Below are 26154 nucleotides of genomic sequence, written 5' to 3'. Positions count from 1 at the left end.
AACAACACCATCACAGCTCAATGATCAGAGCATGCCGCGATGTTTGTGGGCGGGCTATTTAAGGATTAAGCCCTGCCCACCGTCGCATTATTGGTGACGTCACCCGCGACCAATCAGGCGGTGCCAGGTCACCCGATCAGCTGACTCCCAAACCACCAATCACGGTCAGCCATGTCACAGGCATGCTCAGTGCGGTGAATCCTGGACTTAGGCTGTAACAGCCCTGTTTCCCTCCGCAACCTACGCTTCATGTTGCTAGAAACAAAGACCCAAGAGACAGCTTGTACATCTCATGCACCAGCTAGGTGTTGGGACTGATGACAATGCTGAGCAGCATCAGCCCTGGCTGGACCCGACAGGAGACCACAGAATCCACTGATGGTTCTGAACCCATTTCAAATCCAGCAAATGCCCCACGCTTAACATTATCCCCTCTTCTAAAATCCCCCTCCACTTGACACTCATTTTCCTCAACGAGCAGGGGAGCATGAATGTGCTCCACCGGTTCCAAGGGATGATCCTCAGATCCATGGCCCCTCCAGTGTACTGGGTAACCTTATTTTCCACTAATCATCTTAGACCCCATAATAGCCTGCACCTCGAGATTATCACCCCTGGTGTCCGTAGCAGGTTGGGGTTCAATGAGTTTTGTCAGGCAAACTGGTTTAAGGAGCGACACATGGAAAGTGTCATGACTAGAGATGAGCGTTGTTCCACTCGAACTGTTCGCCAATATCAAATTCGAGCTGTTTTGGGCGGTGTTCGAGCCATTCGGCAAACACGAACGATTTGAAAAAAATTTGGCTGTTCGAGGTTATGTTCGATAACTGTTCGTGCACCAAAATCATAACTGGATTTTTTCTCAGTAATGATGAAAATTAATGTTAATACGCAGTTTGAGTGTACAGCGGGGCAGGGGGAGGGGCAGGGGATGGATCTCTGCAGGAATAATGAAGATCTCCATTTTTTTTCTCTTTCCCGCATTTACAGTGGGGAGGTGCAATCTGTCAGCCTATCAGCAGCGCAAACACGGAGCGAAGTGCTTTTTTTCACACAAGCAAGGGCATGTGTCATTGGCAGTGTATGTCACATGTCCTTGCCTTATAAGACCCAGCCATTTTCCCTGTTGCCACCATTTTCTCACTGCTGCAGCTGCGTGTTAGACGGCACCGCTGTTGCTGTGTGCGCTATACCTTGTTAATTTCAAGGCAATTTTCGCACAAATCTACAGATAGCTTGGGAGTAGGGAATTGTTGTGATTGCAGTCCTTTTAAGGACTATGTTACAGCATTTCCTACGACTTTTATCAGGCAGGTCTATGGTCTTAAATAGATAGGTTGGGAGTAAAGACTAATTGTAATTGCAGTCCTTTTCAGGACTAAGTTACATCAGTTCCTATCAGTTTTTGCCAGGCAGGTCTGTGCCAGTGCTGTGCAAGTTTTTTTCACAACATTTGGCTAAATCTAGCAAAGCTAATCCTTTTTGGCCTATTGCAGAGTGTGTTAGTCAGTGGAGTAGCCTATCTGTGTTGCAAGCTACACCACCTGTGTATAGAATACCAATTTTTTTACTGCACCTAGTGAAGTAAAACCTTTTGGGCATAGCATCATTCTATTAGTCCATCTATACTAACCTCCACCAGGTTGCAAATTGAATATAATTTTTTTCTGCATCTACCTCTGAAAAAATATTTGGGCTTCTAGCAGTGTGTGGGACTTGTTCTATTAGTCCATCTATACTGACCTCCATCAGGTTGCAAATTCAATATAATTTTTTTATGCATCTAGCTCTGAAAAAATATTTGGGCTTCTAGCAGTGTGTGGGACTTGGTCTATTAGTCCATCTATGCTGAACTCCACCAGGATGCAAACTAAAAATAATTTTTATCTGCATCTAGCTCTGAAAAAATATTTGGACTTCTAGCAGTGTGTGGGACTTGGTCTATTAGCCCATCTATACTGACCTCCATCACGCTGCAAATAGAATATAATTTTTTTCTGCATCTAGCTCTGAAAAAATATTTGGGCTTCTAGCAGTGTGTGCGACTTGTTCTCTTAGTGAATCTATACTGACCTCCATCAGGTTGCAAATTGAATATAATTTTTTTCTGCATCTAGCTCTGAAAAAATATTTGGGCTTCTAGCAGTGTGTGCGACTTGTTCTCTTAGTGAATCTATACTGACCTCCATCAGGTTGCAAATAGAATATAATTTTTTTCTGCATCTAGCTCTGAAAAAATATTTGGGCTTCTAGCAGTGTGTGGGACTTGTTCTATTAGTCCATCTATACTGACCTCCATCAGGTTGCAAATTCAATATAATTTTTTTCTGCATCCAGCTCTGAAAAAATATTTGGGCTTCTAGCAGTGTATGGGACTTGCTCTAATAGTCCATCTATACTGACCTCCATCAGGTTGCAAATTGAATATAATTTTTTTCTGCATCTAGCTCTAAAAAAATATTTGGTCTTCTAGCAGTGTGTGGGACTTGGTCAATTAGTCCATCTATACTGACCTCCATCAGGTTGCAAATTCAATATAATTTTTTTCTGCATCTAGCTCTGAAAAAATATTTGGACTTCTAGCAGTGTGTGGGACTTGGTCTATTAGTCCATCTATACTGACCTCCATCAGGTTGCAAATTGAATATAATTTTTTTCTGCATCTAGCTCTGAAAAAATGTTTGGGCTTCTAGCAGTGTGTGGGACTTGGTCTATTAGTCCATCTATACTGACCTCCGTCAGGTTGCAAATTGAATATAATTTTTTTCTGCATCTAGCTCTGAAAAAATATTTGGGCTTCTAGCAGTGTGTGGGACTTGGTCTATTAGTCCATCTATACTAACCTCCACCAGGTTGCAAATTAAAAATAATTTTTATCTGCATCTAGCTCTGAAAAAATATTTGGGCTTCTAGCAGTGTGTAGGACTTGGTCTATTAGTCCATCTATACTGACCTCCATCAGATTGCAAATTGAATATAATTTTTTTCTGCATCTAGCTCTGAAAAAATATTTGGGCTTCTAGCAGTGTGTGGGACTTGTTCTATTAGTGAATCTATACTGACCTCCATCAGGTTGCAAATTGAATATCATTTTTTTCTGCATCTAGCTCTGAAAAAATATTTGGGCTTCTAGCAGTGTGTGGGACTTGGTCTATTAGTCCATCTATACTGACCTCCATCAGGTTGCAAATTGAATATAATTTTTTTCTGCATCTAGCTCTGAAAAAATATTTGGGCTTCTAGCAGTGTGTGGGATTTGGTCTATTAGTCAATCTATACTAACCTCCACCAAGTTGCAAATTAAAAATAATTTTTATCTGCATCTAGCTCTGAAAAAATATTTGGGCATCTAGCAGTGTGTGGGACTTGGTCTATTAGTCCATCTATATTGACCTCCATCAGGTTGCAAATTGAATATAACTTTTTTCTGCATCTAGCTCTGAAAAAATATTTGGGCTTCTAGCAGTGTGTGGGACTTGTTCTATTAGTCCATCTATACTGACCTCCATCAGGTTGCAAATTCAATATAATTTTTATCTGCATGTAGCTCTGAAAAAATATTTGGGCTTCTAGCAGTGTGTGGGACTTGTTCTATTAGTCCATCTATACTGACCTCCATCACGTTGCAAATTGAATATAATTTTTTTCTGCATCTAGCTCTGAAAAAATATTTGGGCTTCTAGCAGTGTGTGGGACTTGGTCTATTAGTTCATGTATACTAACCTCCACCAGGTTGCAAATTAAAAATAATTTTTATCTGCATCTAGCTCTGAAAAAATATTTGGGGTTCTAGCAGTGTGTGGGACTTGGTCTATTAGTCCATCTATACTGACCTCCATCACGTTGCAAATTGAATATAATTTTTTTCTGCATCTAGCTCTGAAAAATTATTTGGGCTTCTAGTAGTGTGTGGGACATGTTCTATTAGTCCATCTATACTGACCTCCATCAGGTTGCAAATTGAATATAATTTTTTTATGCATCTAGCTCTGAAAAAATATTTGGGCTTCTAGCAGTGTGTGGGACTTGGTCTATTAGTCCATCTATACTGACCTCCATCAGGTTGCAAATTGAATATAATTTTTTTCTGCATCTAACCCAGTCAATAGTTTTGGCCTAATACCACAGTTTGGCCACTCAGCTCTGCTCGGTTCCCATACATTGTTTTTTTGTGCAAACAACTCTAGAGTTGTGAATTAGTTAACCACCAAAATGAGTGGCAAAAGGCCTGCTGCTGGTGGAAAGGGGAATAGACGTGTTGGGAAGGGGAAAAAAGGTTGTGTCCGTGGGGTAGGTGTTAAACCAACAGTAAAATCTGCAGAAGAAAGACCATCTTCCAACCAAACTAAAATGTCTACTTCTTTTAGCGGACAATGTGATAAGATCCCTTTCTTATGGCCATGCCAATCGCTACAAATTCCAGATGAGGCACAAAAACAGCAGGTGCTTCAACGGATATCAAGTGCTCCTTTAGGTGGGTTCTCCTTCACCTCAACTTCAACATCACAAATACTCCAGTCCTCAGATGTGTCACCCCAATCGCATTTGCTTCCTCACAGCTCCCAAATCTCCAGCTACCCATCTGAGTATGGGGTAGAACAGATGGTTGAGTCTGCAGAGCTGTTTACTCATACTATAGCATGGGAATCAGAGGTCGGCTACAGAGCTTCTGTGAATCCAGACGAGGAAATGATCTGCACTGATGCCCAGAATCTTTATGAGTCGGATCCAGGACCAGACGCAAAAGGTTCTGACCATAATGTAGACCCTCATTCCCAAACTGTAACTCCTGTTGGTGGAGAAAATGAGGAAGACGATGATGAGGCTCAAATACCTGATTCGAGCGACAACTTTAGTTTTTTGTCAGGGCAGGAAGAGGTTGGCTCTGAGGACGACGGGTGTGATAACACACAGGGTGATGATGATGAGGTTGCAGATCCCACTTACTGTCAACCCAGAGTCAGCCAAGAGATGAGGTCAGCAGAGGAGGTGGAGGAGAATGCTAGTGACAACGAGGTCAGGTTGCGCCTTCCTGGACAGAGACGTAGTACTGGAAGCACGTCAACAACTGCATCCTCAAACACAACTCTGCCTCTCACCACAAGTCGTGGTGGCTCTTCAGGTCGCATGGGTGCTAAGCCTTGCATAGCCTGGGCATTTTTTCAGATCGATAAAGATGACCCAACTCTTGTTATCTGTAACATTTGTCAGCAATAGCTAAGTAGAGGCCAAAAAATACATAGTTTGAGTACTTCATGCATGAACCGGCACATGGACATGAAGCATAAGTTGCAGTGGGAAGCTCACTGTGCTACAATGCGGCCTAGCTGGCCGGGCCAACCACCGTCTGCCACATCTTGTGCATCCGCGGCCTCTTCATCCTCTGTGACTGGGGGGACAGCAGTCACACCTGTTTTGGGACGCAGACCTGCAACATCTTTACCCTCAACAGCCAGCGTGATTGGAAGGTCATCATTTTCTTTTTAGGTGGTAACACAAGCTGGTGTTGAGCGCTGTCCGACATCGATAGCACCACCTTTGGATCAAGGCAACCTAACATGTCCGCCTGCATCTTCCTCACAGACCGGCAGTTTGCCGGGGACACCCTTATCAACCCCGTCTAAGCACAACAGCCAGCCCTCGGTCCCTCAGCTGTGGACAAGTAAAAGACCATTTCCTCCTAGCCATGAGAAAGTTAAGAGGTTGAATTTCACCATCTGCAAGTTCTTGGCTACAGAAATGCTGCCTTTCCGCCTGTTGGACACAGAGGATTTTTCGAGACCTTATGTCCGTCGCAGTGCCCCAGTACCAGATGCCCAGTTGGCACTACCTCTCAAAGAGAGGTGTGCCTGCGCTCCACCAGCATGTCGCACACAACATCACCGCTTCTTTGAGAAACTCTGTGTGTGACAAGGTGCATTTCACCACAGACACTTGGACGAGTAGGCATGGACAGGGGCGTTACATGTCGCTGACTGGGCACTGGGTAACTATGGTGACAGCAGGACAAGGGGCTGCTGTCCAAGTCTTGCCGTCCCCACGAGTTGTGCGTCAATCCTCTTTATCTCAAAGTTCCTCCACTGCTTCTGCCTCCTCAACCTCCTCTCGGTCCTCCACCTGCACCCAAAGCCTGTCTGGTCATGCCACAAGCTTTCTAACTGCACAGAAGGGATCCTGCACACCTCCTTACTAGAGATGAGCGTTGTTCTACTCGAACTGTTCGCCAATCTCAAATTCGAGCTGTTTTGGGCGGTGTTCGAGCCGGTCGGCGAACACGAACAATTTGAGAAAAATTCGGCTGTTCGAGGTTATGTTCGATAACTGTTCGTGCACCAAAATCATAACTGGATTTTTTCTCAGTAATGATGAAAATTAATGTTAATACGCAGTTTGAGTGTACAGCGGGGCGGAGGGAGGGGCAGGGGATGGATATCTGCAGGAACAATGAAGATCTCCATTTTTTTTTCTCTTTCCCGCATTTGCAGTGGGGAGGTGCAATCTGTCAGCCTATCAGCAGCGCACACACGGAGCGAAGTGCTTTTTTTCACACAAGCAAGGGCATGTGTGATTGGCAGTGTATGTCACATGTCCTTGCCCTATAAGACCAAGCCATTTTCCCCGTCGCCACCATTTTCTCACTGCTGCAGCTGCGTGTTAGACGGCACCGCTGTTGCTGTGTGTGCTATACCTTGTTAATTTCAAGCCAATTTTCGCACAAATATACAGATAGCTTGGGAGTAGGGAATAGTTGTGATTGCAGTCCTTTTAAGGACTAGGTTACAGCATTTCCTACGACTTTTATCAGGCAGGTCTGTGCTCTTAAATAGATAGATTGTGGGAGTAAAGACTAATTGTAATTGGAGTCCTTTTCAGGACTAGGTTACATCAGTTCCTATCAGTTTTTGCCAGGCAGGTCTGTGCCAGTGCTGTGCAAGTTTTTTTCACAGCATTTGGCTGAATCTAGCAAACCTAATCCTTTTTGGCCTATTGCAGAGTGTGTTAGTCAGTGGAGTAGCCTATCTGTGTTGCAAGATATACCACCTGTGTATAGAATACCAATTTTTTTACTGCACCTAGTGAAGTAAAATCTTTTGGGCATAGCATCATTCTATTAGTCCATCTATACTGACCTCCATCAGGTTGCAAACTGAATATAATTTTTTTCTGCATCTAGCTCTGAAAAAATATTTGGGCTTCTAGCAGTGTGTGGGACTTGGTCTATTAGTCCATCTATACTGACCTCCATCAGGTTGCAAATTAAAAATAATTTTTTTCTTCATTTAGCTCTGAAAAAATATTTGGGCTTCTAGCAGTCTGTGGGACTTGTTCTATTAGTCCTTCTATACTGACCTCCAGCAGGTTGCAAATTGAATATAATTTTTTTCTGCATCTAGCTCTGAAAAAATATTTGGGCTTCTAGCGGTGTGTGGGACTTGGTCTATTAGTCCATCTATACTGACCTCCATCAGGTTGCAAATTAAAAATAATTTTTTTCTGCATCTAGCTCTGAAAAAATATTTGGGCTTCTAGCAGTGTGTGGGACTTGGTCTATTAGTCCATCTATACTGACCTCCATCAGGTTGCAAATTAAAAATAATTTTTTTCTTCATTTATCTCTGAAAAAATATTTGGGCTTCTAGCAGCGTGTGGGACTTGTTCTATTAGTCCATCTATACTGACCTCCATCAGGTTGCAAATTAAAAATAATTTTTTTCTGCATCTAGCTCTGAAAAAATATTTGGGCTTCTAGCAGTGTGTGGGACTTGGTCTATTAGTCCATCTATACTGACCTCCATCAGGTTGCAAATTAAAAATAATTTTTTTCTTCATTTAGCTATGAAAAAATATTTGGGCTTCTAGCAATGTGTGGGACTTGTTCTAATATCCTTCTATACTGACGTCCAGCAGGTTGCAAATTGAATATAATTTTTTTCTGCATCTAGCTCTGAAAAAATATTTGGGCTTCTAGCGGTGTGTGGGACTTGGTCTATTAGTCCATCTATACTGACCTCCATCAGGTTGCAAATTAAAAATAATTTTTTTCTGCATCTAGCTCTGAAAAAATATTTGGGCTTCTAGCAGTGTGTGGGACTTGGTCTATTAGTCCATCTATACTGACCTCCATCAGGTTGCAAATTAAAAATAATTTTTTTCTTCATTTAGCTCTGAAAAAATATTTGGGCTTCTAGCAGTGTGTGGGACTTGTTCTATTAGTCCTTCTATACTGACCTCCAGCAGGTTGCAAATTGAATATAATTTTTTTCTGCATCTAGCTCTGAAAAAATATTTGGGCTTCTAGCGGTGTGTGGGACTTGGTCTATTAGTCCATCTATACTGACCTCCATCAGGTTGCAAATTAAAAATAATTTTTTTCTGCATCTAACCCAGCCAATAGTTTTGGCCTAATACCACAGTTTGGCCACTCAGCTCTGCTCGGTTACCATCCATTGTTTTTTTGTGCAAACAACTCCAGAGTTGTGAATTAGTTAACCACCAAAATGAGTGGAAAAAGGCCTGCTGCTGGTGGAAAGGGGAATAGGCGTGTTGGGAAGGGGAAAAAAGGTTGTGTCCGTGGGGTAGGTGCAGAAGAAAGACCATCTTCCAGCCAAACTAAAATGTCTACTTCTTTTAGCGGACAATGTGATAAGATCCCTTTCTTACGGCCACGCCAATCGCTACAAATTCCAGATGAGGCACAAAAACAGCAGGTGCTTCAACGGATATCAAGTGCTCCTTTAAGTGGGCTCTCCTCCACATCAACTTCAACATCACAAATACTCCAGTCCTCAAAGGTGTCACCCAAATCGCACTTGCTTCCTCACAGCTCCCAAATCTCCAGCTGCCCGTCTGAGTATGAGGTAGAACAGATGGTTGAGTCTGCAGAGCTGTTTACTCATACTATAGCCTGGGAATCAGAGGTCGACTCCAGCGCTTCTGTGAATCCAGACGAGGAAATGATCTGCACTGATGCCCAGAATCTTTATGAGTCGGATCCAGGACCAGACGCAGAAGGTTCTGACCATAATGTAGACCCTCATTCCCAAACTGTAACTCCTGTTGGTGGAGACAATGAGGAAGACGATGATAAGACTCAAATACCTGATTGGAGCGACAACTTTAGTTTTTTGTCAGGGCAGGAACAGGTTGGCTCTGAGGACGACGGGTGTGATAACGCACAGGGTGATGATGATGAGGTCGGAGATCCCACTTACTGTCAACCCACAGTCAGCCAAGAGATGAGGTCAGCAGAGGAGGTGGAGGAAGATGCTAGTGACGACGAGGTCAGGTTGCGCCTTCCTGGACAGAGACGTAGTACTGGAAGCACGTCAACAACTGCATCCTCAAACACAACTCTGCCTCTCACCACAAGTCGTGGTGGCTCTTCAGGTCGCATGGGTGCTAAGCCTTGCATAGCCTGGGCATTTTTTCAGATCGATAAAGATGACCCAACTCGTGTTATCTGTAACATTTGTCAGCAAAAGCTAAGTAGAGGCCAAAAAATACATAGTTTGAGTACTTCATGCATGAACCGGCACATGGACATGAAGCATAAGTTGCAGTGGGAAGCTCAGTGTGCTACAATGCGGTCTAGCCGGCCGGGCCAACCACCGTCTGCCATATCTTGTGCATCCGCAGCCTCTTCATCCTCTGTGACTGGGGGGACAGCAGTCACACCTGTTTTGGGGCGCAGACCTGCCACCTCTTTACCCGCAACAGCCAGCGTGATTGGCAGGTCATCATTTTCTTTGGAGGTGGTAACACCAGCTGGTCTTGAGCGCTGTCCGACATCGATAGCACCACCTTTGGATCAAGGCAACCTAACATGTCCGCCTGCATCTTCCTCACAGACCGGCAGTTTGCCGGGGACACCCTTATCAACCCCGTCTAAGCACAATAGCCAGCCCTCGGTCCCTCAGATGTGGACAAGTAAAAGACCATTTCCTCCTAGCCATGAGAAAGCTAAGAGGTTGAATTTCACCATCTGCAAGCTCTTGGCTACAGAAATGCTGCCTTTCCGCCTGGTGGACACAGAGGATTTTCGAGACCTTATGTCCGTCGCAGTGCCCCAGTACCAGATGCCCAGTCGGCACTACTTCTCAAAGAAAGGTGTGCCTGCGCTCCACCAGCATGTCGCACACAACATCACCGCTTCTTTGAGAAACTCTGTGTGTGACAGGGTGCATTTCACCACAGACACTTGGACGAGTAGGCATGGACAGGGGCGTTACATGTCGCTGACTGGGCACTGGGTAACTATGGTGACAGCAGGACAAGGGGCTGCTGTCCAAGTCTTGCCGTCCCCACGAGTTGTGCGTCAATCCTCTTTATGTCATTTTTCCTCCACTGCTTCTGCCTCCTCAACCTCCTCTCGGTCTTCCACCTGCACCCAAAGCCTGTCTGGTCATGCCACAAGCTTTCTAACTGCGCAGAAGGGATCCTGCACACCTCCTTACTATGCTGGCAGTAGGGCTCAACGTCATCAGGCGGTTTTTACATTGAAATGTCTGGGAAATGTGAGTCACACAGCTGAGGAGTTGTGGTCAGCTCTGGAGAACCAATTTCATGAATGGTTGTCTCCACTGGACCTGAAACCAGGGAAGGCCGTGTGCGACAATGCTGCAAACCTGGGTGCGGCCCTTCGCCGGGGCAATGTCACACACGTGCCTTGTATGGCTCACGTGTTGAACCTGGTTGTCCAGCAATTTTTAGCCCACTATCCCAGACTAGATGGCCTTCTGCAGAGGGCACGGTCGCTGTGTGCTCACTTCCGCCGTTCGCATCCCGCAGCTCAGCGACTTACATCTCTACAGAAGTCGTTGGGCCTGCCACTTCACCGGCTAAAATGCGATGTGCCTACCCGGTGGAATTCAACTCTGCACATGTTGCAGCGACTGTGGCAGCACCGACAAGCCCTGGTGCAATACGTTCTGACGTATAGCCTGGGCCAACGAGATTCAGAGGTTGGGCAAATCACGCTGGAGGAGTGGTCTCAGATCAGGGACCTATGCACCCTTCTGCACAGTTTTGAAATGGCGACGAAGATGTTTAGTGCTGACGATGCCATTATCAGCATGACTATTCCGGTGATTTACATGCTGGAGCACATGTTAAACAGAATTCGGAGTCAGGTGGTGGCACAAGAGGAGGTGGAGGAAGTAGAGGAGGAGGAGTTGTATGCGGAAGGGCTAACATCTGCAAGGTCCAGACGGTCGGCAGCACCAGGGCGGCAGGCATGTGAGGGTGCGGGAGATGATTTTACCAGGGCGCATGGTAGCAGCCAAACTAGTGAGGAAGGTGCAGGAGCCCAGGAAGAAGTGGAGGACGAACTGATGGAAGACTCATCAGATGAGGGAGACCTTGATCACATTTCTGTTGTGCGAGGTTGGGGGGAGAGGACAGAGGAAGGAAGCATGATTGTTACCTCGCCACCAACACAACAGGGACTTGGTGCTCCTGGATGCGCAACACACATGAGTGCCTTCTTGCTGCACTACCTGCAACATGACCCTCGAATTGTGAGAATTAGAAATAATCCTGACTACTGGGTTGCCACACTGTTAGATCCCCGGTACAAAAGTAAATTTGCAGAAATTATTCCTGCCATAGAAAGGGATGCACGCATGCAGGAGTATCAGCAGAGACTGTTGCAGAATCTTACATGTGCTTTTCCACAAAATACCAGTGGTGCACGTAGTGAATCTCACAGTTCCAACTTGCCAACCGTGGTCTGTATGGAATTGTTCAATAAAGGGCCCAAAATTAAGATAACATAGATGGGAGAGGTCTCTATGAATAGGAATTCCTAAGTATTTGATACCCTGTGAGGGCCAGGCAAAGGGAAAGTTGGACTGGATGGAATCCTATATGGATTTAGGAAGGGAGACATCGAGGGCCTCAGACTTCGCTGCATTGATTTTAAAATTTTACCATGTAACAAAGTGATCTATTTCAGCCATAACAGCAGGGATGGATATATGTGATTGAGGGATATATACTAGGACATCATCAGCAAATAGAGAGCACTTGTACTCGGTGCCTCCCACCTCAATCCACCTAATATTGGGGTTATGGCGAATTGATGAGAGCAGGTGCTCCGTCACTAGGATGTATAAGAGAGGGGACAGAGGACATCCCTGCCTTGTCCCATTGGTGATTGTGAAAGGTGATGAAAATGTTCTGACGCACCCCCTGGGCCTTGGGACACCCGGAGCCGGACCCTTTTTGGTGGATGCTGGTGGTTGTAGTCTTCGTGGCGGCGATCCGGTTCCGTGGCTCAGGGCGGTCAAACCAGTGGCGGAACTATTTATGTGGTTTTGATGTTTAAATGTCCGACTACGCCACCCGTGGATTGCGGTCAGAGTGAACCGCCGCTACAGGGCAGACCGCTAAGGCTGGTGTTGTGGGTGCAGCAGAGCGTAGCATAACTCCCCACGGGAGGAGTATAGCCTCAGGGCAGTGTATGCGGAGGATGGGGGTGATGGTGCAGGGCAGCAGCAGTAACGACACGGAGTCAGTGATGCAGTTCAGGGCCTTTACTCACAGTTCTTATTATCCAGACCACGTCTGCAGGTAACGGCTGCCCACGTCGTACTGTGCTCACCAGGTGAGGGGCTCAGACAACTCCCAGATAACTTTGGAGCGCTTCACAGGACCCCCTTTGTGTGTCCTTTGTCTGGCCTTTCTTACCAACACTTCTGTCCGGCTGCCTCGGGCCTCCTCTTGGTAAACTTGGCGCCAGTTTCCCTGACCCTACGTGGTGCCTTCCTAGCGGGTGGAGCAAGGGGCTGCGCCACATAAAATGTCAGAGCCTCCGGTTTCTAGCTGAGGGTCGTTTCCTGCCTCCACTAGTTCGGGGACCGGTCTCCCCCTTTGGCCTGACCCCTCCACGCAGGTGGATTCGGGCGTGCGGTGGCGACTCGCCCGTCCGCACCCCTGGGATCCCTTCATTCCTCGTTCCTGGAGCCTTCTCCGCTCCTCTTCCTTCCTTCTCCCTCTTGCAGGCCTGGGCCTCTGTTACTAGGCCCTCCTCCGGAGCAGAGCTCATGCAGAGCCCCTGCTCCCTGCCACTTCTGCTCAGACTTCTCTGCACTGAACTAAGATGGTGCCCACCTTTTATAGTCCCTACTCAATGCACCCAGGAACTGCTTCCTCCCTGCTCCTGCACTGCAGGGTTCCCCTTCCTCAGTGTTCCCTCCCCCCACTCCAGCCAGGGACAGGGACTGTCGTGCCCATCTCAGGGGCATATTGGTCGCCCTGCCCCACGGCAATGTGGTGTAATGCATGCAGGTGTCGGGTCCTGATCCACACTCCATCCTTATCTGAGAGTGAGATATCACACCTCTGGGTGAGGTGCAATACGTCTGTAGCAACCGAGCCCTCGGTGCTACAGTTCCATTTATCTTCAGCCTAGGTGACGTATTGTGATACAGGGCCATGATTTTGGCTATAAAAGGGTCCCCTAGACCCCTACCCCAAGCTTTTTAAGAGAATCATATATGGCGTGCCAGGAGACTCTATGGAATGCTTTCTCAGCATCCAACGAGAGTATCTACTTACAAATTATTAACTGCATCTAGCCCAGGAAATACTTTGTGCCTAGTAGCAGTGTCTGCTAGTCAGCGGATTATCCCGGCTGTTAAGCAAGCTACACCACCTGTAGTTTGGACACTTAATTTTTTCAAAGGAAATGCTTCGGGACCACGGGATACTTAGTGAAGAGCATCAGGAGGCACCCCAAGGCATAGGGGCTGGGACTGGCACTAGGATGCCTTGCGGTGGACAGCCGAGCTCGATCCTTATAAAAGCTTTTTAACTGCAGCAGCTTTAGTGGACGCTACTGGAGCTGGAATTACGCGGCTGCTGGCATGAGACTTGCCCTCCAATAGATCCTTGTAAATGGATTTAAAGTGTATTCATTCAAATTAGAGGGACAATTTAAATTAAAAAGCTTAGAGCTGCCTCCACCACAGGGGGGCTCTCTCGACCCACCAGCGGACAGGCACCAGTATTGGGAGAGGGGGGCTGGCCGTCAGGGTTCACCGCGGCTCTGGCACAAACCCGGCGACACGGAGGTGGCACGGGCAGGAGCGGACTGGCCGTCTCGGCATCTCACTTTTTGGATTTTAGAAGGGCATGACATGCCTATATCTGTGTCTCCCCCTCCTTTTACTCCTCCACCTCTTTTCTTTTCGCATGACTATATGTACTTGTCACTTTTCCATGTGTTAGTTGTGTCTTCTGAGCAGTTTGTCAGCTTTTGGACACCTTTGAAGGTGTTTTCTATGTGTTTCTATGTGTTTTTGTTTGCCTGCCATTGGTTTTAACGGTGTTCGAAGGTGTTCGACGAACAGTTCGACGAACAGTTCGGCGAACACACGGGTGTTCGACGAACCGAACCGAACTCGAACACTACGGGGGTGGCTCAACACTACTCCTTACTATGCTGGCAGTAGGGCTCAAAGTCATCAGGCGGTTTTTACTTTGAAATGTCTGGGAAATGTGAGTCACACAGCTGAGGAGTTGTGGTCAGCTCTGGAGAACCAATTTCATGAATGGTTGTCTCCACTGGACCTGAAACCAGGGAAGGCCGTGTGCGACAATGCTGCAAACCTGGGTGCGGCCCTTCGCCGGGGCAATGTCACACACGTGCCTTGTATGGCTCACGTGTTGAACCTGGTTGTCCAGCAATTTTTAGCCCACTATCCCAGACTAGATGGCCTTCTGCAGAGGGCACGGTCGCTGTGTGCTCACTTCCGCCGTTCGCATCCCGCAGCTCAGCGACTTACATCTCTACAGAAGTCGTTGGGCCTGCCACTTCACCGGCTAAAATGCGATGTGCCTACCCGGTGGAATTCAACTCTGCACATGTTGCAGCGACTGTGGCAGCACCCACAGGCCCTGGTGCAATACGTTCTGATGTATAGCCTGGGCCAACGAGATCCAGAGGTGGGGCAAATCACGCTGGAGGAGTGGTCTCAGATCAGGGACCTATGCACCCTTCTGCACAGTTTTGAAATGGCGACGAAGATGTTTAGTGCAGACGATGCCATTATCAGCATGACTATTCCAGTGATTTACATGCTGGAGCACATGTTAAACAATATCTGCTGGTAACATCAATTTTGCGGAATCATTTCACCACTTTTTTAGCCCATCCTTTGCAAGGCCACAGGAGACAAGAAGTCTGACATATAGTCAACGCCTAGAGACAATGGTACAGGAGTATCTCCAAGTAAACATTGAAGCCATGACTGTGTCACTGGACCCTTGCTCTTTTTGGGCTTCCAATCTGGATAAATGGCCGGAGCTCGCCACTTACGCCTTGGAGATCTTGTCATGCCCCGCAGCCAGCGTTCTGTCGGAACGTGTGTTCAGCGCTGCTGGTGGTGTGCTGACAGATAAGCGCACGCGGCTCTCCACTGATAATGTAGACAGACTCAAGGTCATAAAGATGAACAAATCATGGATCCGAAACGACTTTTCTACCCGTGTGTCATCCTGGGGAGAGTAAAAGCTTGATGATTGGTTAAAATCACCTCACCAACCGTTTTAAGCTTTCAAATTACTTATCATGTTTATCTGTATCTTGGCTGGAAAATAATTTGGGCTTTGTCGTGCAGTGTGCAGTACTGATTCTATTAGGCCATCTATACTAAGCTCCACCAGATTTAAAATTACTAATCATGTTTATCTGTATCTTGGCTGGAAAATAATTTGGTCTTTGTAGCAGTGTGCAGTACTGATTCTATTAAGCCATCTATACTAAGCTCCACCAGATTTAAAATTACTAATCATGTTTATCTGTATCTTAGCTGGAAAATAATTTGGGCTTTGTAGCAGTGTGCAGTACTGATTCTATTAGGCCATCTATACTAAGCTCCACCAGATTTAAAATTACTAATCATGTTTATCTGTATCTTGGCTGGAAAATAATTTGGGCTTTGTAGCAGTGTGCAGTACTGATTCTATTAGGCCATCCATACTAAGCTCCACCAGATTTAAAATTACTAATCATGTTTATCTGTATCTTGGCTGGAAAATAATTTGGGCTTTGTAGCAGTGTGCAGTACTGATTATATTAGGCCATCTATACTAAGCTCCACCAGATTTCAAATTAATAATAATTTTTAGCTGCATCTAGCCCGGAAAATAATTGTGGGGCTCCGAGATGCGCAAGACACATAAGTGACTTCTTGCTGCACTTCCTGCAACATGACCCTCAGATTGTCAGAATTCGAAGTAATCCTGACTACTGGGTTGCCACACTCTTAGATCCCCCACACTCTTCGATCAACCATTTCATTTTAATAAAGACCAAAAAAATGGTCATTTTTGAAATTATAAGCATTAGCAGGTTATTAGCAACTGAAATCAAACAGTTTTCAACTCAAAACTTTATTCTAGGTGATGTTACATTTGCACATAGGACCCCTTGTTCGAAAGGAGCTTCTGAACTCTCTCGTCCATTGAATTTGTCAGGTTTTGGATGGTTTCTGCTTCAATTGATTTGCATGAGGACAGAATACCCTCCCAGAGCTGTTGCTTAGATGTGAACTGCCTCCCGCCATCATAGACACTCCTTTTGATGATGCTCCAGAGGTTCTGAATGGGGTAGAGGTCAGGGGAGCATGGAGGTCACACCATAAGTTTGTCCCCTTTTATGCCCATATCAGCCAGAGATGCAGATGTGTTATGTGCAGCATGAGACGGTGGATTATCATGCATGAAAATGATCTTGCTGTGGAATACACGGTTCTTCTTCTTGAACCATGGCAGGAAGTGCTGTTTGAGAAACTCCACATACATTATGGCGTTCATCTTTACCCCTTCATGGATCCTAAAGGGGCCGACAATCTCTCTCCCCATGATTCCAGCCCAAAACATTACTCTACCTCTTCCTTATTGGTGCTGTAGCCGTGTTTGCGTGGGGTGTCCATCAACCAGCCATCCTCCACTCCATCCTTCTGGACCATCGAGCGTTGCATGGCACTCATCCGTGAACAAAACAGTTTTGAAGTCAGTCTTCATGTATTGTTTGGCCCACTGGAGCCGTTTCTGCTTGTGTGCAGTGGATAGAGGAGGTCGACAGGATGGCGTACGTACAGCTGCAAACCTCTGAAAGACCCTGCATCTTGTTGTTCGGGGGACGTTGGAGGCACCAGCAGCTTCAAAAACTTGTCTGCTGCTATTACAAGGCTTTTTTGACGTCCCTCTTTTAATCTGACGTAATTGCCTGTAGGAAAGAGTCCTCAATTTGCCCTTATCAGCACGTACACGTGTGTACTGTGAACCAGCTACATACTTCTTGACTGCCAAGACACTTCATCCTGATCATTGCACAATGTTGATTGTAGTCATGCCTTGACCTAAACACTCCACAATTTGTTGCTTCTCAGCAGCCGACACATCCTTTTTCTTTCCCATTTTGGCAGAAAATGTAGGCTGCTTAATAATGTGGGACAGCCTTCATAAGTAGTCTTGCCTTTCATTGGACACACCTGCCAAACTAATTAGCACAGGTGTCTGCAATTGCTTACAGTGATATAAAGAGCCCTGACACACATCACCATCAATGAGTTTAACTGACAAACAAACAAATTCTTCCCTTATCACTCCGAAACACTTTTTGCATAATAATTTGGAACACAGTGTACATGTGCTTTTCCACAAAACACCAGTGGTTCACGTAGTGAATCTTACAGTTTTAACTTGCCAAATGTGGTCTGTATGGAGTTGTTCAATAAAGGGCCCAAAATTAAGATAACATAGATGGGAGAGGTCTCTATGAATAGGAATTCCTAAGTATTTGATACCCTGCGAGGGCCAGGCAAAGGGAAAGTTGGACTGGTTGGAATCCTGTATGGATTTGGGGAGGGAGACATCGAGGGCCTCAGACTTCGCTGCATTGATTTTAAAATTTGACCATGTAACAAAGTGATCTATTTCAGCCATAACAGCAGGGATGGATATATGTGATTGAGTGATATATACTAGGACATCATCAGCAAATAGAGAGCACTTGTACTCGGTGCCTCCCACCTCAATCCACCTAATATTGGGGTTATGGCGAATTGATGAGAGCAGGTGCTCCGTCACGAGGATGTATAAGAGAGGGGACAGAGGACATCCCTGCCTTGTCCCATTGGTGATTATGAAAGGTGATGAAAATGTTCTGACGCGCCCCCTGGGCCTTGGGACACCCGGAGCCGGACCCTTTTTGGTGGATGCTGGTGGTTGTAGTCTCCGTGGCGGCGACCCGGTTCCGTAGCTCAGGGCGGTCAAACCAGTGGCGGAACTATTTATGTGGTTTTGATGTTTAAATGTCCGACTACGCCACCCGTGGATTGTGGTCAGAGGGAACCGCCGCTGCAGGGCAGACCGCTGAGGCTGGTGTTGTGGGTGCAGCAGAGCGTAGCATAAGTCCCCACGGGAGGAGTATAGCCTCAGGGCAGTGTATGCGGAGGATGGGGGTGATGGTGCAGGGCAGCAGCAGTAACGACACGGAGTCAGTGATGCAGTCCAGGGCCTTTACTCACAGTTCTTATTATCCAGACCACTTCTGCATGTAACGGCTGCCCACATCGTACTGTGCTCACCAGGTGAGGGGCTCAGACAACTCCCAGATAACTTTGAGCGCTTCACAGGACCCCCTTTGTGTGTCCTTTGTCTGGCCTTTCTTACCAACCCTTCTGTCCGGCTGCCTCGGGCCTCCTCTTGGTAAACTTAGCACCAGTTTCCCTGACCCTATGTGGTGCCTTCCTAGCGGGTGTAGCGAGGGGCTGCGCCACATAAAATGTCACAGCCTCCGGTTTCTAGCTGAGGGTCGTTTCCCGCCTCCACTAGTTTCGGGGACCAGTCTCCCCCTTTGGCCTGACCCCTCCACGCAGGTGGATTCGGGCGTGCGGTGGCGACTCGCCCGTCCGCACCCCTGGGATCCCTTCATTCCTCGTTCCTGGAGCCTTCTCCGCTTCTCTTCCTTCCTTCTCCCTCTTCCAGGCCTGGGCCTCTGTTACTAGGCCCGCCCCTGGAGCTGAGCTCATGCAGAGCCCCTGCTCCCTGTCACTTCTGCTCAGACTTCTCTGCACTGAACTAAGATGGTGCCCACCTTTTATACTCCCTTCTTAATGCACCCAGGAACTGCTTCCTCCCTGCTCCTGCACTACAGGGTTCCCCTTCCTCAGTGTTCCCTCCCCCCACTCCAGCCAGGGACAGGGACTGTCGTGCCCATCTCAGGGGCATATTGGTCGCCCTGCCCCACGGCAATGTGGTGTAATGCATGCAGGTGTCGGGTCCTGATCCACACTCCATCCTTATCTGAGAGTGAGATATCACACCTCTGGGTGAGGTGCAATACCTCTGTAGCAACCGAGCCCTCAGGGTGCTACAGTTCCATTTATCTTCAGCCTAGGTGACGTATTGCGATACAGGGCCGTGATTTTGGCTATAAAAGGGTCCCCTAGACCCCTACCCCAAGCTTTTTAAGAGAATAATATATGGCGTGCCAGGAGACTCTATGGAATGCTTTCTCAGCATCCAACGAGAGTATCTAATTACAAATTTTTAACTGCATCTAGCCCAGGAAATACTTTGTGCCTAGTAGCAGTGTCTGCTAGTCAGCGGATTATCCCGGCTGTTAAGCAAGCTACACCACCTGTAGTTTGGACACTTCATTTTTTCAAAGGAAATGCTTCGGGACCACGGGATACTCAGTGAAGAGCATCAGGAGGCACCCCAAGGCATAAGGGCTGGGACTGGCGGTAGGATGCCTTGCGGTGGACAGCCAAGCTCGATCCTTATAAAAGCTTTTTAACTGCAGCAGCTTTAGTGGACGCTACTGGAGCTGGAATTACGCGGCTGCTGGCATGAGACTTGCCCTCCAATAGATCCTTGTAAAAGGATTTAAAGTGTATTCATTCAAATTAGAGAGACAATTTAAATTAAAAAGCTTAGAGCTGCCTCCACCACAGGGGGGCTCGCTCGACCCACCAGCGGACAGGCACCAGTATTGGGAGAGGGGGGCTGGCCGTCAGGGTCCACCGCGGCTCTGGCATAAACCCGGCGACACGGAGGTGGCACGGGCAGGAACGGACTGGCCGTGTCGGCTTCTCACTTTTTGGATTTTAGAAGGGCATGACATGCCTATATCTGTGTCTCCCCCTCCTTTTACTCCTCCACCTCTTTTCTTTTCGCATGACTATATGTACTTGTCACTTTTCCATGTGTTAGCTATGTCTTCTGAGCAGTTTGTCAGCTTTTGGACATCTTTGAAGGTGTTTTCTATGTGTTTCTATGTGTTTTTGTTTGCCTGCCATTGGTTTTAACGGTGTTCGAAGGTGTTCGACGAACAGTTCGACGAACAGTTCGGCGAACACACGGGTGTTCGACAAACCGAACCAAACTCGAACACTACGGGGGTGGCTCAACACTAGTCGTGACTCCTCAGGTGTCGTGGTAACTGTAAACGGTACATTACAGGGTTTACTTGGGCCAAAATTTTGAAAGGACCAATAAAGCGGGGGGCAAACTTAGCAGATTCCCCACGTACTTTAGTATTGCGAGCCGTGAGCCACACTCTGTCGCCCGGATAGAATACGGGAGCAGGACGATGAAGAGTGTCAGCCGACTCTCTCATTCGATTCTTGGAGGCCAATATAGCATCCTGGGTATGCTCCCAAACCTCCTGCGCCTCCAGAGCCAAATCTCTGACCCCAGGTTCCATAGAGGGAACTGGCATAGGAACCGGAACGCGCAGATGTTGGCCATTATTCAGAAAAAGCGGGGTCAGATCTGTGGAGTCCGCCACGGGTAAAGGGTGGAGAAGACAAGCCGGACTTTGACGGGATGATTTACCTCTCGCACAGGAGACACACGCAAGAACATATTCCTTAACGTACTGGCGCCACCGGGGCCACCAATAGGACCATTGAAGGAACTTTGTGGTACGTTTGACCCCAAAATGAGCTCCGATCTTAGGGGAATGTGCCCCGGAGAGCACCTCATTTTGTAGATTAGGGGGAACGAACGTCCTCCCCGAGGGGACGTGGTTTAAGGACACTGGAGCCACCTTCTGCATACTTCCTGAAGGAACGGTGAGCCTGGGCTTGTCATCGTCCTCAGCCGTATCCATGGACCGGGACAAAAGGTCTACCCGAGGGTTCTTTTTGATATAATCTGACAAGACCTGGGTCTCGGGGACAGACAGAGGATCTGTGCTGGGGGCCACATCGGTAGAAGGCTCAGAGACTACCCTCTGGGTGACTGTAACCATACACTGAGACACACAATTCTCACTCCAGGAAGAAATTCTCCCCGTATTCCAGTCAATGTGTGGAGTGTGACAATGTAACCATGGAAGACCCAATAGCACCTCATCTAATCCACCGGGAATAATAAGAAAGGAGATAACCTCCCGGTGACCCTGAGGAAATGACATGGTGAGGGGAATCGACCGGTGGGTGATTTGCGTGTCCTGGAGTGAACCGTTGACTACCCTAATGTTCATTGGTCTTGGCAGTAACTCTATAGGGATGGCGTGCTTTTGGGCAAAAGTAGATGACAAAAAATTGCCATCAGCGCCAGAATCCACCCACACCTTGGCAGTAACTGTGGTTGTTCCGAAGAACAATGTCACCTTATACAATAATTTGGAGGAAGGAGCCCTGGAATCTAACATACCTCCTCCAACGGCGGTTAGACACACTCGTTTTCCCGACTGCTTGGAACCCTTATTAATGGGGTACTCCAAGAGATGTGCAGGTCGGGTGATCGAGAGGGGCTAGACTCAGTCCGGGATATATCCATAGCCTCAGGCTCGGGGTCTGGAGTCACGGGTTTGAAAATGGGTCTAGAGAAGGATGGTGCCAACCGACACTGAGGTCTGGGGACCTTCAGCTCTAACTTGTGTTCTGCATGACGCAAATCTATTCGGTTAGCGAGAGAGATTAACTCCTCCAGGGAGGTTGGAATCTCTCTGGTAGATAGAGCATTTTAATATGCCCAGCCAGACCCTCCAGAACACCGGGATTAAAGACCGCTCAGACCAATCCAATTCAGCCGCTAAGGTTCTGAACTAGATGGCATAGTGGCTGACGGTGACCGAACCCTGGACCAACGCAAGAAGCATACGAGCCGTATCATGCGTGACCTGAGGACCTAGGAAGACATTTTTTAGGGCTGTAAGAAAGAGACCAGCATTAGCCACTACCGGGTCACTCCGCTCCCACAGGGGTGTAGCCCACTCCAAGGCCCTGTGAGAAAGTAATGAAATGACAAAACCCACTTTGGCCCTTTCGGAGGGGAACCATGCCTCCATCATCTCCAACTGAATGGAGCACAGATTAATAAAACCTCTGCAGGATTTGCTGTCACCAGAAAATTTTTCCAGGAGAGCAAAATGGGGTAATGGAGCGGTTGCAGCTGCCGCAGCATTCTCAGCAGCCGAGTTAACCAGATTGGCTGCATAAGAAGCTGCCTGGGTAGCTACTGCAGTGATATCAGCCACCGTGGCAGCTTGTTCCAGAGTCCTAAGTCTGGCCTCAAGTAGCTGTACACTGTGTTCCAAATTATTATGCAAATAATATTTTCTCAGATTTTCCCAAATTACCTATATGAATTGCAGTCATTGTAATTTTCCAGTCAAATAACTATTAGAGTACAATTGAAAGGTTTTTGTACAAAATGCCTATGATAACAGTATATTTAAAAAAAAATAAAACACTCAAACTGCACTCAAAATGCATGTTCCAAATTATTATGCACAGCAGGGTTTTCAACCTTTTCACTTTAATAAAGAACAAAAAAATGGTCATTTTTGAAATTATAAGCATTAGCAGGTTATTACAAACTGAAATCAAACAGTTTTCACCTCAAAACTTTATTCTAGGTGATGTTACATTTGCACATAGGACCCCTTGTCCGAAAGGAGCTTCGGAACTCTCTCGTCCATTGAATTTGTCAGGTTTTGGATGGTTTCTGCTTCAATTGTTTTGAATGAGGACAGAATACCCTCCCAGAGCAGTTGCTTAGATGTGAACTGCCTCCCGCCATCATATACACTCCTTTTGATGATGCTCCAGAGGTTTAAATGGGGTTGAGGTCAGGGGAGCATGGGGGCCACACCATAAGTTTGTCCCCTTTTATGCCCATAGATTGCGATTGTAATTGAAATGAATCAGGATGGATGTCAGCTCCACCTCTCCTTTCTCTTCCCCCATATCAACTGAAATTCTGTATTATTCACAGACTCTTATCTTCTTTGCTGCCGTTATTCAACATATTATTGCCTGGAGTATTTGTCCAATGTTTAAGCGCTTTCTCTTCCCACCTCTATTGCTGAGCTGTGAGCTTTGACGTCTGCTCACTGTCCTAAAATCAACCTTAAACGGCTGCTGCATTCCCTGCTTTAGATTTTACGCAGGCTATAATAATCTCTCCTGATTGGCTGCATTGTACTATGTGATGTAATAGCTGCAAGGCATTATGGGGAAGCCCACCTGGTCGTGCCTGAAGTAATATCAGCATTTTGTGATTTATACTCTTCTTTAATGTGTGGAAAGGTGGCGAACATTTTTGTTGCCATTTCACAGAAATCGATTTGCAAATTGTTTGAATTCACCGTGACCAGACAAATTGAATTTGATTCGAGTAGAATCGATTCCATCATCTCCAGTGGTCACAATGAATAATGATTTGATTTATATTTCTCTTTTGCTTTTCACTTTGCATTCTGGTAATTGATAACATAAATTATTACACTTTTATTTTTGAAGCGTTCTCACTTTGCACCATTGTTTTCCACACCTGCTTATACTTTTGCACAGTACTGTAGAACAATAAGATCAGAACTGGATCAGAGCAGAAAATTGCACCTACATCGATTCAATATATCACATACATTGTAAAATTCTGCCTTAAAAAGATCACAGGGTTAAATAATATTGTGATGAATCTTACTTACGTGGACATTCACACGGTATAAGACGACATAGATAACTGTTGTACATATCTGGGCTGCAGTGTTGAGGAAGGCACCAGCAGTCCTTTCCTATATTCAGAAGACAAGAATATTATTATTATCATCATCATCATTCTTTATACAGGATGGACATGACAATAGGAAAAGCAGGCTGCTAGTTTCACTTGCACTAGATTGATTCCAAAATTAATTTTGATGGAGAGACTCTTTATTTGGAAAAACGTCAGATAGCAAGGCTGAAGATCCAATACCTTATGGTAAGTTTAAAAAATGAAGTAAGATACCTTGAGGAGTAGATGGCATGGTGGTAGTTGTTGGGTGTTGTGTGGTAGTAGATAGTATGTTGTTAGTAGTTGGAGGATGTGTAGTAGTAGTACTGACTGGCCCTGGAACAACAAAAAAAAGCAGAAAATAAAGAAAAAAAATAAAATTATACCTAAGAAAGAAAACAATATAATAGTGGTCATTACATATGTAAGGTGGACAGTGACATATCTAACACAGAGCAAGTCAACCTTTGATGCAATCACAACCTTAGAACTGAATCAGAAAAGATAGTTGCACATATTTAGATTCAATATTACATGTAAATTCTAAAATTCTGCCTTAAAGTGAAAACAGTTAAACAATATGGAAGTAAATTTTACTTACGCGGACATTCACACGGTATAAGGGCACAGAAATAACTGTAGTACATTTCTGGGGTGCAACTTTGAGGAAGGCACCAGCAGTCCTTTCCTATGTTCAGAAGAGATGAATATTATTATCATCATCGTTCTTTATACAGGATGGACATGGCAATTGGAAAAGCAGGCTGCTAGATTCACTTGCATTAGATTGATTCCACAATTAATTTTGTTGGCGAGACTCTTCATTCGGAAGAATGCCAAATAGCAAGGCTGAAGATCCAATACTCTATGGTAAGTTTATTAAATTAAGTAACATACCTTTAGGAGTAGATGGCATGCTAGAAGTTGTTGGGCTTTCTGTGCTAGTAGGTGGCCTTGTTGTAGTTCTAGGCCACTGGGTTGTCGGTGACATGGTTGTAGTTGTTGGGCATTCTGTGCTAGTAGGTGGCATGGTTGTAGTTATAGGCCTCTGGGTTGTCGGTGACATGGTTGTAGTTGTTGGGCTTTCTGTGCTAGTAGGTGGCATGGTTGTAGTTATAGGCCTCTGGGTTGTCGTTGACATGGTTGTAGTTGTTGGGCTTTCTGTGCTAGTAGGTGGCATGGTTGTAGTTATAGGCCTCTGGGTAGTCGGTGACATGGTTGTAGTTGTTGGGCATTCTGTGCTAGTAGGTGGCATAGTTGTAGTTATAGGGCTCTGGGTAGTCGGTGACATGGTTGTAGTTTTTGGGCATTCTGTGCTAGTAGGTGGCATGGTTGTAGTTATAGGGCTCTGTGTAGTCGGTGACATGGTTGTAGTTGTTGGGCGTTGTATAGTAATAGGAGTCATGGTTGTAGTTGGTGGATGTTGTGTAGTAGTACTGACTGGAACGTTAACAAAGCAAAGCAAAAAAAGAAAAAAGTTAAATTATTCCTTTAACAGGAGGAGAATGTAATGTAATGGTTGTCAGAAGGCACAAAGCAAGTGTGATTTGGACAGGAATATAGAGTAAGTCAATCTCCTTAACGACCTTGGGATTTTCCGTTTTTGCATTTTCATTTTTTGCTCCCCTTGCTCCCAGATCTATAGCTTTTTTATTTTTAGGTCAATGTGCCCATGTGAGGGCTTATTTTTGGTTGGACGAATTGTACTTTTAAACGCCATTACTAGTTTTACCATATCTTGTACTGGAAAACGGGAAAAAAAAATTCCAAGTGCGGTGAAATTGCAAAAAAGATGAAATTCCACAGTTGTTTTTTTTTTTTCCTTCCACGTTAACTGAAAGCTAAAACTGACCTGCCATTATTATTCTCCTGGTCATTCCGAGTTAATAGACACCAAACATGTAGAGGTTCTTTTTTATTTAAGTGGTGAAAAAAAATTCCAAAATTTGCTAAAATAAAAAACGACATTTTCTGAGACCCGTAGCGTCTCCATTTTTTGGGATCTGGGGCTGAGTGAGGGCTTATTTTTTGTTCGCCGGGCTATCGCTTTTATTGATACCATTTTGGGGTAGGTACAATGTTTTGATCGGCCGTTATTGCATTTTATTGCAATGTTGCGGCAACCAAAAA

The 26154-nt window shown here is 46.0% G+C and overlaps 1 protein-coding gene across 1 annotated transcript in view; it reads right to left on the bottom strand.

Annotated features, from left to right (window-relative positions):
• LOC141155124 (uncharacterized) overlaps window positions 1-24708 on the bottom strand; it is a 153984-nt gene extending 129276 nt beyond the window's left edge. Inside the window, exons 1-3 of the mRNA XM_073641796.1 lie at window positions 24626-24708; window positions 24259-24360; window positions 23957-24043 (exon numbers count right to left, since the gene is read on the bottom strand). Coding sequence (XP_073497897.1) covers window positions 23957-24043; window positions 24259-24360; window positions 24626-24671 — 235 coding nt within the window. The 5' untranslated portion in view covers window positions 24672-24708. The remainder of the gene's footprint in view (window positions 1-23956; window positions 24044-24258; window positions 24361-24625) is intronic.
• Window positions 24709-26154: the final 1446 nt, after the last annotated feature.

This window comes from Phyllobates terribilis, unplaced genomic scaffold, assembly GCF_046119375.1.
Source record: "Phyllobates terribilis strain yellow unplaced genomic scaffold, ASM4611937v1 Scaffold_7__3_contigs__length_470593459, whole genome shotgun sequence".
NCBI lineage: Eukaryota > Metazoa > Chordata > Amphibia > Anura > Dendrobatidae > Phyllobates > Phyllobates terribilis.
Note: the sequence above shows the minus strand (reverse complement) of the source record. Positions and strands in the feature narration are given on the sequence as shown.